Raw genomic sequence first — 13328 nt, forward strand, 5'->3', positions numbered from 1 at the left:
GTCCTTTGAACTCTGTCCTTTGAACCCAAATCATAACTCTGTTCTGCCATTTGGCTGTGACCTAGTTTCCGCTAACTAGACTTAGACTTTGACTTGCTCAAGGACAGGAAAATGTCTTATTTATCTTTTGATCTTCAGAGTCTAGCTCACTGCTCTCTCTCTCTCTCTCCTCTCTCCTCTCTCTCTCTCTCTCTCTCTCTCTCTCTCTCTCATATATATATATATATATATATATATATATATATATATATATATATATATATATATATATTTGTAGAGGTGGGTTTTTGCCATCTTGCTTAGGCTGGTGTTGAACTCCTGGCCTCAAGTGATCCTCTCAAAGTGCCGGGATAATAGGCATGAGCCTCCTGTGCCTGGCCTCCAGGTCTTTTATTTTTCTTAAAAATCCCAAGTAGCTGGGATCAGAGGCACATGCCACCACGCATGGCTAATTTTTGTATTTTTAGTAGAGATGGGGTTTCACCATGTTGGCCAGGCTGGTCTTGAACTCCTGGCCTCAAGTGATCTGCCTGCCTCGGCCTCCCAAAGTGCTGGGAATACAGGCATGAGCTACCGCGCCCGGCCTCATTCAATATTTTGAATGTACAACTCAATGTGCTCTTAAGATAGAATTTGAAACTAAGATATGGTAAACACATTATCTGGCATTTTAAGAAATAACCACGGTACAGAAAGAGTTTACAAATGAATTCTGAAGGTAATTTTCAAGCCTCATTTTCACACTTAGCTTTAAATCCCTCCATTCTTTCATTCCCCTCTTGTGTGGGTCCTCATAAGCTTTGAGAAAAGACTGAAAAGGAAAAAGTAGCCCCGAAAAAGAGAAAGGACCTAGACAAGAAGTATCTTAGCAACCAAGAGTAAAATGTGCTAAATGACTTGAAAGTGATTACCTTAAAGTCTTTTCATATTATGAAAGTTTGGTTTCCCAGCTAGATTCCAGGATATTTGATGTAGTTATTCTGTTTATGATTTTTGGGCAGTATGCTTGGCAAGCTAGCTACTGATTCAATGACTGTTTCAGCTTTTTGTTCTGGGTAATACCTCTCACTAAGCTTTAATGATGGGCTAAAACTGGCAAGAAAAATGAGGCAATTTTAAGATCTAGTGCCTTAGGAAAGAAAAGGTAGAGACAAACAAAATCCTCTATTGATGTTCTGCTCTGTATTTATTATGATAACAGTTATTTTGTTCTGTTTTGGAAAGTGTTGATTTTTGATTAGTATAATTTTCAGTCAAGATCCAGTTGGATCTTTTTTTAACTTTGAACCTAACTGATACTGTTGCTGGCATGCATAAGACACTAAATAAATATTTTAGGTAATTCAACATTGACTTAATGTTTAGATGTAATTAATCACAAACATTAAAGCAAGCTTGACTTCTGTATTTTAAATTTCAGTTGTTGCCACCTCCTCCCTTTCATGGTTCCATCAGCCGCCTTCATCAAATCAAACAGGTAAGAAGACTTTCCAAACTGACAGCTGTTCATTTAAAAAAGTAAATTTTATTTTTCTTTGTGAAAATACCTATGTTTCAGTAATTCTAAGTGAGGTCACGTGTAATATTAAGTTTTTATTTCTAGGAATGATTTCTTCAAAAAAAAGCAAAACTAAGAAGCACTTTATTTGGCTTATTAACTATTTTAATTAATTAATAATTTCTAGAAATACTGCATACTCTTATACCTTGAGTCTAGCTTCTTTCTTCCAGGGATCTGAAAGTGGAATGCTACACATAAAAATTAATTTTCAGCTTCATAATAACTGTAGTTATTTTTTTTTAACCCTCAGATGAGTTTTTTTGACAGATAAAATGGCCTTCATGCTATTGTTTTGTTCTTAGTGATCTGAGTTCAGGGACACATTGTACCTCACTGGTTTGTATTTTGTGCCCATGTGCATGCATGCACATCTCTGTGTTTGTGTGTTTGTGTGTTTGTGTTTGTGTATGTGGTTGGGAGGGTGTATGTGGGTGGGTGGGTGTGCACTTATGTGCACATGCATGCTTAATAGCACAAGCATAATACAGAATTCAACCTTTTAATTATCCAAGGATTAGCCACAGAACTCAAAAGATCAAATCACCACTACGCCACAGGTGGTATTTTTTTCTTTGACCCAGCTACAAGCAGACATTTTTTCCCCCTAAGAGAGGCTTAACTTATTATTCACTTAGTACTAACAGGTACTTTACATTTGTGGTCTCATTTTATCTTACAACAACTTTATAAGGTCAGAAACTAAAAAGGGGAGAAATTTAGCAATTTACCCAATCTCCAGAGTTGGTGAATGTCAGAGCCAAGATTTGGCCCCAGATTACTGGATTATTTTCCAGCTCCCCTTTCCCTGTTTCAGTGCACAAAGCCCATAATACCATCTTGTAATCCTAGTTATTAGTCCTCCAACTCTTGCTTCTTTTCCCTCTCTCCCTTTCACCCCTGTGGCATGGCTTCCCTAAGGTCAGCTTATCCACTAGCAAGAAAATATGCTAAAAATAGTTTTTTTCCTTTTTTTTTTTGAGACAGAGTTTCGCTCTGTTGCCCAGACTGGAGTGCAGTGGCTCCATCTTGGTTCACTGCAACCTCCACCTCCCAGATTCAAGCGATTCTCCTGCCTAAGCCTCCCAAGTAGCTGGGATTATAGACGCCTGCCACCACGCCCGGCTAATTTTTGTATTTTTAGTAGAGACGGGGTTTCATCACGTTGGCCAGGCTGGTCTTGAACTCCTGACCTCACGTGATCTGCCCACCTCGGCCTCCCAAATTGCAGGGATTACAGGCGTGAGCCACCGCGCCAGGCTGTTTTTTTTACTTTTTAGTGGGTAAAACTTGCTTTTACTCCTGTCTTTGTATGTAGCTATTTTAGAAATTCTTAAGGAATGAAACAAGTTCAAAGGAGTAAAGTGACCTCGTGTTTATCTGTGCAATATGTTTCTTTGCTTCTCCTAAATTAAACCAAATATTTGAAAATGGGTTACGTGTTGCTATTTGCTGGTGAAGCTTGATATAAATCCTAATTTACACTGGTTAGGAATATAAGTTTAATGCAGTTTATTTCCATAGCAACATAATATGTATTATAAATATTTAAAAATGAAATATAAGTAGAAAATGAATGAGATGGGAAAAGAGAAAAACATTAATTTTCAGTCTGGATACTGATTGAATGGAAAATTAAGACTTATTTTCAGCAGTTTAATGGTCTGATAGATATCTTAAGTTGCATATTTCTTTTTTTTTTTCTTTGTTTTTGAGACGGAGTCTCACTCTGTCACCCAGGCGGGAGTGCAGTGGTGCTGTCTCAGCACACTACAACCTCCACCTCCTGGGTTCAAGGGATTCTCCTGCCTCAGCCTCCCAAGTAGCTGGGATCACAGGTGCGTGCCACCACACCCAGCTAATTTTTTTGTATTTTTAGTAGAGATAGGGTTTCACCATGTTGGTCAGGCTGGTCTCAAACTCCTGACCTCAAGTGATCTGCTCACCTCAGCCTCCCAAAGTGCTGGGATTACAGGGGTGAGCCACTGTGCCTGGCATAAGTTGCATATTTCTTTACATGCATTCTTTGACTGACTTCTTTGTCCCTATTGAACTTAACCTTTTAAGTGCAAAACAGAAATGTCTGGTTCTCTCCCCATTACCTTCTGAACTTTCACTTTAACAACATTAATAAGGGCATTGATTTTATCAAAATGGGGTGAATAATATTGGCTATCTCATAGAATCGTTTTGAGGATGAAAAGAATTACAACTGACCCTTCAACAACCTGGGTTTTTAAAAAGTAATTAATTTAATTTTTACGGGTGCCATGGGGTACATGAGATACTTTGATATAGGTATGCAACATGTAATAATCACATCAGGGTAAATGGAGTATCCATCCCTTCAAGCATTTATCCTTTGTGTTACAAACAATTCAATTATCCTTTTAGTTATTTTTAAATGTATAATTAAATTATTATTGACTATAGTCACCCTGTTGTGCTAGCAAATACTGAGTCTTATTTGTTCTTTCTAACTATATTTTTGTACCCATTAACAATCCCACTTCCTCGCCACCCCTCATTTACCCTTCCCAGCCTCTGGTAACCATCCTTCTAATCTCTATCTCCATGAGTTCAAGTGTTTTAATTTTTACCTCCCACAAATAAGCAAGAACATGAGGCTGGGCGCAGTGGCTCACGCCTGTATTCCCAGCACTTTGGGAGGCTGAGGTGGGCAGATCACTTGAGGTCAGGAGTTCGAGACCAGTCTGGCCAACATGGTGAAACCCCGTCTCTACCAAAAATACAAAAATTAGCCGTGCGTGGTGGGTGCCTGTGCGTGGTGGTGGGTGCCTGTAATCTCAGCTACTCAGGAGGCTGAGACTAAAGAATCACTTGAACCTGGGAGGCGGAGGTTGCAGTGAGCCGAGATCGCGCCACTGCATTCCAGCCTGGGTGACAGAGAGAGACTCCGTCTCAAAAAAAAGAAAAAAGAAGATAAGTTAGAACATGCGATGTTTGTCTTTCTGTGCCTGGCTTATTTCACTTAACATAATGACCTCCAGTTTCATCCATGTTGCTACAAATGACTGGATCCCTTTTTTTTTTTTTTTTTTTTTTTTTGAGACAGTCTTGCTCTATCACCCAGGCTGGAGTACAGTGGCGCTATCTCAGCTCACTGCAACCTCTGCCTCCCAGGTTCAAGTGATTTTCCTGCCTCAGCCTCCTGAGTAGCTAGGTTTATAGGCCCACGCCACCACGACAGGCTAATTTTTGTATTTTTTGTAGAGACAGGGTTTCACCATGTTGCCCAGGCTGGTCTCGAACTCCTGACCTCAGGTGATCCTGCCTGCCTCAGCCTCCCAAAGTTCTGGGATTACAGGCGTGAGCCACCGTGCCCAGCCTGGATCTCATTCTTTTTATGGCTGAATAGTACTCCACTGTTTATATGTATCACATTTTCTTTATCCATTCATCTGTTGATGAACACTTAGGCTGCTTCCAAATCTTAGGTATTGTAAACAGTGCTGCAATAAACATGGGAATGTAGATATCTCTTCTATATGCTGATTTCCTTTTTGGTGGGTGATATACCTTGGAGTGAGATTGCTGGATCATATGGTAACTCTATTTTTCATTTTTTGAGGAACCTCCAAACTTGAACAACATGGATTTGAATGGCGTGTGATGTGAAACCCTCCTATACGTATGGGTGACTTTTTGTATCCTCGGGTTCCAGAAGGCCCACTGTGGACTTGAGGATGTGTGGATTTTGGTATTGCAGTGGGGGGGTGCTGGAACCAATTCCCCACATATACCAAGGGATGACTGTAAGTAATTATGCATAGTGCCAAGAGTACTGCATTAAAAAAAATCTTTTTAAATGGAAAATTTAAAACATGGAATATAGAATCTTCATGTACCTAACACCCAGCTTTAACAATTATCCACATTTTGTACATCCTTTTTCATCGATCTGCTTCTCTTTTAGGGGTGGGAGAGAGTGCTTTAAAGTAAATTTCTGACATATCTTTTTACCCAAGTTTATGGGTATGAGAAGGACTTTTTTTCTCCATAATCACAATGCCATCATTATGCATAACAGATTACCTTATTCCTTAATGTCATCTAAATCCATGTTATATTTTTCCTAATTCTCAAAAATGCATTTTTTAACTGATCCAAACACAATCCAAATATGACATTTAGTTGATATATATCTCTTAGATCTCTTTTATTTAAAACAGCATTTTTATTTTATTTTATTTATGTTCCAGGATACCTGGGCAGAATGTGCAGGTTTGTCACATAGGTATACGTGTTCCATGGTGGTTTGCTGCACCTATTGATCTGTCATCTAGGTTCCCTCCCCTCACCACCCACCCCGCAACAGGCCCTGATGTGTGTTGTTCCCCTCCCCGTGTCCATGTGTTCTCATTGTTCAGCTCCCACTTAGGAGTGAGGACATGCATTGTTTGGTTTTCCGTTCCTGTGTTAGTTTGCTGAGGATGATGGCTTCCAGCTTCATTCATGTCCCTGCAAAGGACATGATCTCATTCCTTTTTATGACTGCATAGTATTCCATGGTGTATATGTACCAAGTTTTCTTTATCCTGTCTATCATTGATGGGCATTCAGGTTGGTTCCATGTCTTTGCTATTGTAAATAGTACTGCAGTAAACATGCGTGTGCATGTGTCTTTATAGTAAAATGATTTATATTCGTTTGGGTATATACTCAGTAGTGGGATTTCTGGGTCAAATGATATTTCTGGTTCTAGATCCTTGAGGAATCGCCACACCGTCTTCCACAGTGGTTGAACTAATTTACATTCCCACCAACAATGTAAAAGCGTTCCTATTTCTCCACAGCCTTGCCAGCATCTATTGTTTCCTGAGTTTTTAGTCATCGCCATTCTGACTGGCATGAGATGGTATGTCACTGTGGTTTTGATTTGCATTTCTCTAATGATCAGTGATGTTGAGCTTTTTTTCGTATGTTTGTTGGCCACATAAATGTCTTCTTTTGAGAAGTGTCTGTTCATATCTTTTGCCCACTTTTTGATGGGGTTGTTTGTTTTTTCTTGTTTCAGTTCCTTGTAGATTCTGGATATTAGACCTTTGTCAGATGGGTAGATTGCAAAACTTATCTCCTATGCTGTAGGTTGCCTGTTCACACTGATGATAATTTCTTTTGCTGTGCAGAAGTTCTTTAGTTTAATTAGATCCTATTTGTCAATTTTTGCTTTTGTTAGAATTGCTTTTGGCATCTTCATCATGAAGTCTTTGCCCATGCCTATGTCCTGAATGGTATTGCCTAGGTTTTCTTCTAGGGTTTTTATGGTTTTGGGTTTTACATTTAAATTTAAATCTTTAATCCATCGTGAGTTAATTTTTGTATAAAGTATAAGGAAGGGGTCCAGTTTCAGTTTTCTGCATATGGCTAGCCAGTTTTCCCAGCACCATTTATTGAATAGGAAATCCTTTCCCCATTGCTTATTTTTGTCAGGTTTGTTGAAGAGCAGATGGTTGTATATGTGTGGTGTTATTTCTGAGGTCTCTGTTCTGTTCCATTGGTCTATATCTCTGTTTTGGTACCAGCACCATGCTGTAAAACAGCATTTTCTGCCTGTTTTTTGTTCCATGCCTCTTATTTATTGAAGAAACCAGGGAGTCCATTTGTCCTGTAAAATGTCCCACATTCTGATTTTGCTTCCATGTGGTGTTACTATGTTGTTTTATCCTCTATTTCCTGTTAAATAGTTTTTTAAATTTTTATTTATTTATTTATTTATTTATTTAGACGGAGTCTTACTCTGTCGCCCAGGCTGGAGTGCAGTGGCACGATCTCGGCTCACTGCAACGTCTGCCTCCCTGGTTCAAGCGATTCTGTAGCCTCAGCCTCCCGAGTAGCTGGGATTACAGGCGCCCACCACCCCACCCAGCTAAATTTTTTTTTTTTTAAGTAGAGAGGGGGTTTCATCATGTTGGCCATGGTAGAGAGGGGGTTTCACCATGTTGGTCTCAAACTCCTGACCTCAGGTGATCCGCCCATCTTGGCCTCTCGAAGTGCTGGGATTATAGGCATGAGCCACCGCGCCTGGCCTCCTGTAAAATAGTATGATGAAATTTGCTTTTAATTTTAAATGAGCACACAGCTCCAAGTCAATGTTAGGTTCTGGGCCAATATTTGGTTTATGTTACACCTTTCCTATTAAGCAGGTAATGGACAATTTCTTCTCAACTGTTGTTGTTAGCTGTTTTCTAAGTATTAAAGAGACTGAGACATCAAGCTAGAAGTTAATTTTCTAAACACAGTTATTATTCCTAAATAGGAATTATTTTGTGTAATTTTCCTTTCTAATAAAAATTTTATTTTATTTATTTATTTTTGAGACAGGTTCTTGCTCTGTTGCCCAGGCTGGAGTGTAGTGGCATGATCATAGCTCACTGCAGCCTCAACCTTCTGGGCTAAAGTGATCCTCTTGCTTCAGCCTCAGCCTCCCAACTAGCTAGGACTACAGGTGCACACCACTATGCCTGGATAATTTTTTATTTAATTTAATTTATTTATTTATTTCTGAGACGGAGTCTCGCTCTGTTGCCTAGGCTGGAGTGCAGTGGCATGATCTCAGCTGACTGCAACCTTCGCCTCCCAGGTTCAAGCAATTCTCTTGTCTCAGCCTCCCGAGTAGCTGGGACTACAGGCACCCACCACCACACCTGGCTAACTTTTGTATTTTTAGTAGAGACGGGGTTTCACCATATTGGTCCGACTGGTCTAGAACTCCTGACCTCAGGTGATCCACCCGCCTCGGCATCCCAAAGTGCTGGGATTACAGGCATGAGCCACTACACCTGGCCATTTTTTTAAATTTTTGGAGAGATGATGTCTCCCTGTGGTGCCCAGGCTGGTCCTGAAATCCTGGCCTCAAGTGGTACTCCTGCCTCAGTCTCCCAAAGTACTGGCATTACAGGCATGAGCCACCACGTGTGGCCCCTAATAAAAATTGAGCTTGTATTCCAAAAGATCCGAATTCTTTCAGTCTGTAGTTCCCTGTTTCCCAAAGCTCTAAACATAAATTAGTGCCATGCAGAAACAGTTTGTATATTTGCTCAGGCTGCCATTGCAAAGTATCACAAACTGGGCGGCTTAAACAACAGAAATATATTGTTTCACATTTCTTAGGGCTAGAAGTCTGAGACAAAGGTGTCAGTAGGGTTGATTCCTTCTGAGAACTGTGAGGGAGGATCTGCTCCAGGCCTCTGCCCTTGGCTTGTTGATGGCTATCGTCATGTTCACATAGTGTTCTCCCTGTACATGTGTTTGTTTCTAAGTTTCTCCTTTTCATGAAGGACAGCGGTCATATTGGATTAGGGCCCACCCTAATGACCTCATCCTAACCTGCTTGCTTCTGAATATATTCTGTCTCTAAATAAGGTCACATCCTGAGGCACTGGGGATTAGGACTTCAACAAAGGAATTTGAGGGGACACAATTCAACCCATAACAGTCTGCTCACAGTTTTTTGTTATATAGCTTTATATTTAATTCCTGATTTGTTAAACAGGATATGAGTCATTGGCACCCAGTAACAACTTAACTTTCTCTGTAGTGTCTTAAGTAAAAATCACTAAAAAGAAATTGAGCTGGGCGTGGTGGTTCGTGCCTGTAATTCCAGCGACTTGAGAGGCCAAAGCAGGAGGATCACTTGAGGCCAGGAGTTCAAGACCAGCCTGGGCAACATAAGAAGACTCCGTCTTTAAAAAAAATTTCTTTTTAATTTGCTGGCCGGGCACGGTGGCTCACGCCTGTAATCCCAGCACTTTGGAAGGCCGAGGCGGGTGGATCACCTGAGGTCAGGAGTTCGAGACCAGCCTGACCAACGTGAAGAAACCCCATCTCTACTAAAAATATAAAAATTAGCCAGACCTGGTGAGGCATGCCTGTAATCCCAGCTACTCGGGAGGCTGAGGCAGGAGAATCGCTTGAACCCGGGAGCCAGAGGTTGCAGTGAGCTGAGATTGTACCACTGCACTCACTCCAGCTGGTGTGACAAAGTAAGACTCCTTCTCCAAAAAAAAAAATTTAAATTTGATCTTAGTTTACAGATTGTTTCATTCTTTCAACAAGCCTTTATTGGGTACTGTGCAGGCACTCAGTAACTAAAATCTTTCAGATGTAGTCTCCTCGGAGAGCAAAAGTTGGTAACTTACAGTTCCCATTTTTACCATGTATCCTGAAAAATGGAAAGCCAACTTTAACATCCAAGTATAACAATTCTCCTTAAACTAGGTTTCTAGTATACTGTACTCTGCTTCTTACAGTTATAATGCATGGCTGTTGACCTTTTATACTTATTTTAACAATCTTATTTTATTATAAACCATCTCAAATCCATTTTGGAAATAGGCAAGACATAAATGAAAAAGAGTCAACACTCTTCTCCTAACAACCTTCAATAGCTGATTTTAGCTAATGCTCCAATTTCAGTGGGAGGAATATTAAGCAGAATTCTATCTCAGTTTCACAAAACTACCTGCTCTGTACTTGTTGACCGAATGAACTACAAAATACTTTGAGTTTCACACTAGAGGAGACTATCTATATAATATTAAATTGAAGAACTATACTAACAATTACATTTTTCTGAATTTACTGTTATTCCATTGTTTTTAAAAGACTATCTTCTTAAATTACCTTTTCCAATTCCCTCATTTTCTGTACCTCATTGTATGGTATCAAAATAGTCACAGTTTTAAGACTCAAAGCTCTCGATTTGATACCTCATTGTATGGTATCAAAATAGTCACAGTTTTAGGACTCAAAGCTCTCGATTTGATACCTCATTGTATGGTATCAAAATAGTCACAGGTTTAAGACTCAAAGCTCTTGATTTATTTTCAGTTCTTCCTTATTTTTCTACTGTATCCAATTAGGCTTCTAATCCTACTAATTCTTCCTTGACAATATCCTCTTTGTTGTCACTGCTGCTTCCTTCTTCTGTCCCATGGGTCTAGATTACTGAAATAATATCCCAATAGATTTTCTGTTTCTCCCAGTTTATCCAACTTCCACAATCAAGACCAAGATAAATTTTTTTTTTTTTTGGAACAGAGTCTCGCTCTGTCGCCCAGGCTGGAGTGCAGTGGCGCAATCTCAGCTCACTGCAACCTCTGCCTTCCGGGTTCACGCCATTCTCCTGCCTCAGCCTCCCGTGTAGCTGGGACTACAGGCACCCGCCACCACATCCGGCTAATTTTAGTAGAGACGGGGTTTCACCGCGTTAGCCAGGATGGTCTCGATTTCCTGACCTCGTGATCCACCCACCTCGGCCTCCCAAAGTGCTGGGATTACAGGCACGAGCCACTGCGCCTGGACAAATTTTTTTTTAAAAAAACATCATTTTCCTCCCTCTCTTTCCACATCTCCCTCTGATGCCGAGCCGAAGCTGGACTGTACTGCTGCCATCTCGGCTCACTGCAACCTCCCTGCCTGATTCTCCTGCCTCAGCCTGCCGAGTGCCTGCGATTGCAGGCGCGCGCCGCCACGCCTGACTGGTTTTTGTATTTTTTTGGTGGAGACGGGGTTTCGCTGTGTTGGCCGGGCTGGTCTCCAGCTCCTAACCGGGAGTGATCTGCGAGCCTCGACCTCCCGAGGTGCCGGGATTGCAGACGGAGTCTGGTTCACTCAGTGCTCAATGGTGCCCAGGCTGGAGTGCAGTGGCGTGATCTCGGCTCGCTACAACCTCCACCTCCCAGCCCACTGCCTTGGCCTCCCAAAGTGCCGAGATTGCAGCCTCTGCCCGGCCGCCACCCCGTCTGGGAAGTGAGGAGCGTCTCTGCCTGGCCGCCCATCGTCTGGGATGTGAGGAGCGCCTCTGCCCGGCCGCGACCCCGTCTGGGAGGTGAGGAGTGTCTCTGCCCGGCCACCCCGTCTGAGAAGTGAGGAGACCCTCCGCCTGGCAACCGCCCCGTCTGGGAGGTGAGGAGTGTCTCTGCCCGGCAGCCACCCCGTCTGAGAAGTGAGGAGACCCTCCGTCTGGCAACCGCCCCGTCTGAGAAGTGAGGAGCCCCTCCGCCCGGCAGCCACCCGGTCTGGGAAGTGAGGAGCATCTCCGCCCGGCAGCCACCCCGTCCGGGAGGGAGGTGGGGGTCAGCCCCCGCCAGGCCAGCCGCCCCCTCTGGGAGGGAGGTGGGGGGGTCAGCCCTCCGCCCGGCCAGCCGCCCCGTCCGGTAGGTGAGGGGCGCCTCTGCCCGGCCGCCCCTACTGGGAAGTGAGGAGCCCCTCTGCCCGGCCACCACCCCGTCTGGGAGGTGTACCCAACAGCTCATTGAGAACGGGCCATGATGACAATGGCGGTTTTGTGGAATAGAAAGGGGGGAAAGGTGGGGAAAAGATTGAGAAATCGGATGGTTGCCGTGTCTGTGTAGAAAGAAGTAGACGTGGGAGACTTTTCATTTTGTTCTGTACTAAGAAAAATTATTCGGCCTTGGGATCCTGTAGATCTGTGACCTTACCCCCAACCCTGTGCTCTCTGAAACATGTGCTGTGTCCACTCAGGGTTAAATGGATTAAGGGCGGTGCAAGATGTGCTTTGTTAAACAGATGCTTGAAGGCAGCGTGCTCGTTAAGAGTCATCACCACTCCCTAATCTCAAGTACCCAGGGACACAAACGCTGCGGAAGGCCGCAGGGTCCTCTGCCTAGGAAAACCAGAGACCTTTGTTCACTTGTTTATCTGCTGACCTTCCCTCCACTATTGTCCTGAGACCCTGCCAAATCCCCCTCTGCGAGAAACACCCAAGAATGATCAATTAAAAAAAAAAAAAAACATCATTTTCACTTTCTTCCCCCCATACAAAATGTCACAATGGCTTCCCATTACTTATTGAATAATAATAAAGATAGCTAATATGTGGTAAGCACTGAACTGTTTGCCAGGCAGTGTGATGAGAACTGTACAGCCACCTCATCATCCTCATTCTTATCGTCATCTTCATATGGATGAAGAAACTGACGCTCAGGTGACGTCACCTGCCTAAGTTTGCACAGGTAGTAGGTTATAGAGCTGGGATTTGACTCAGTTCTGTTTGTCTCCAAAGCCGGGGTCCTGACAACGACGTGATTCTGCCCAAATTCTTTAAATTCAAACTCTGATTATTTAAGAACCTGTAAAACTGGCCCTGTCTTACCTCTCCTGTTTTCTCTCTCATTGCCTTGTAGCACAAACTCAGTTTCAGCCAAGGTAGTCTCACTATCTCCAAATCTGTTGTATTTTTTCCCTCTCCTAAACTTTTGTTCATATGGGTTCTTCTGCTTGGAATACCCTTCCCTCTACTCACTGCTTGTTCATATTTTATACATCTTTGAAGGACTAGGTCAAATATTTATTTATGTATTTATTTATTTATTGAGACAGGGTCTCATATTGTTGCCAGGCTGGAGTGCAGTGGCACAATTGTGGCTCACTGCAGCCTCAATCTCCCAGGCTCAAGAGATCCTCCCACTTCAGCCTCCTGAGTAGCTAGGTCTACTGACATGTGTACCACATGTGCCCGGCTAATTTTTTTTTTTCTTTTAGTAGAGATGAGGTCTTGTTATGTTACCCAGGCTGATCTCGAACTCGTGAGCTCAAGGATTCCTCCTGCCTTGGCTTCCCAAAGTGCTGGGATTACAGGCATAAGCCACTGTGCGTGGCCAAATTTTAATTCTTTCACACAACTCACACCACTCTTCTATTATGGACTACTCCAAACATGTATTATTTATACTATAGACAAAAATCTTTAAACTCTTGATCACACATCACATCAGGAGAAAAT

At 42.4% G+C, this 13328-nt stretch overlaps 1 protein-coding gene across 14 annotated transcripts in view; it reads left to right on the forward strand.

The window, feature by feature from the left end:
- The window catches only part of PABIR3 (PABIR family member 3), a 51837-nt gene that overhangs the window by 23717 nt on the left and 14792 nt on the right, over positions 1 to 13328 (forward strand). For 11 of the 14 annotated variants that reach the window (XM_019019575.4, XM_063702864.1, XM_055376028.2 and 8 more), the window contains exon 4: positions 1421 to 1477. In XM_019019575.4, coding sequence (XP_018875120.1) covers positions 1421 to 1477 — 57 coding nt within the window. Of the gene's footprint in view, positions 1 to 1420; positions 1478 to 5150; positions 8249 to 13328 lie in introns of those variants that run through there. The other 3 variants (XR_008675471.2, XR_010132473.1, XM_055376032.2) reach the window with 2 other exon arrangements.

Source organism: Gorilla gorilla, chromosome X, assembly GCF_029281585.2.
Source record: "Gorilla gorilla gorilla isolate KB3781 chromosome X, NHGRI_mGorGor1-v2.1_pri, whole genome shotgun sequence".
Classification (NCBI taxonomy): Eukaryota; Metazoa; Chordata; class Mammalia; order Primates; family Hominidae; genus Gorilla; species Gorilla gorilla.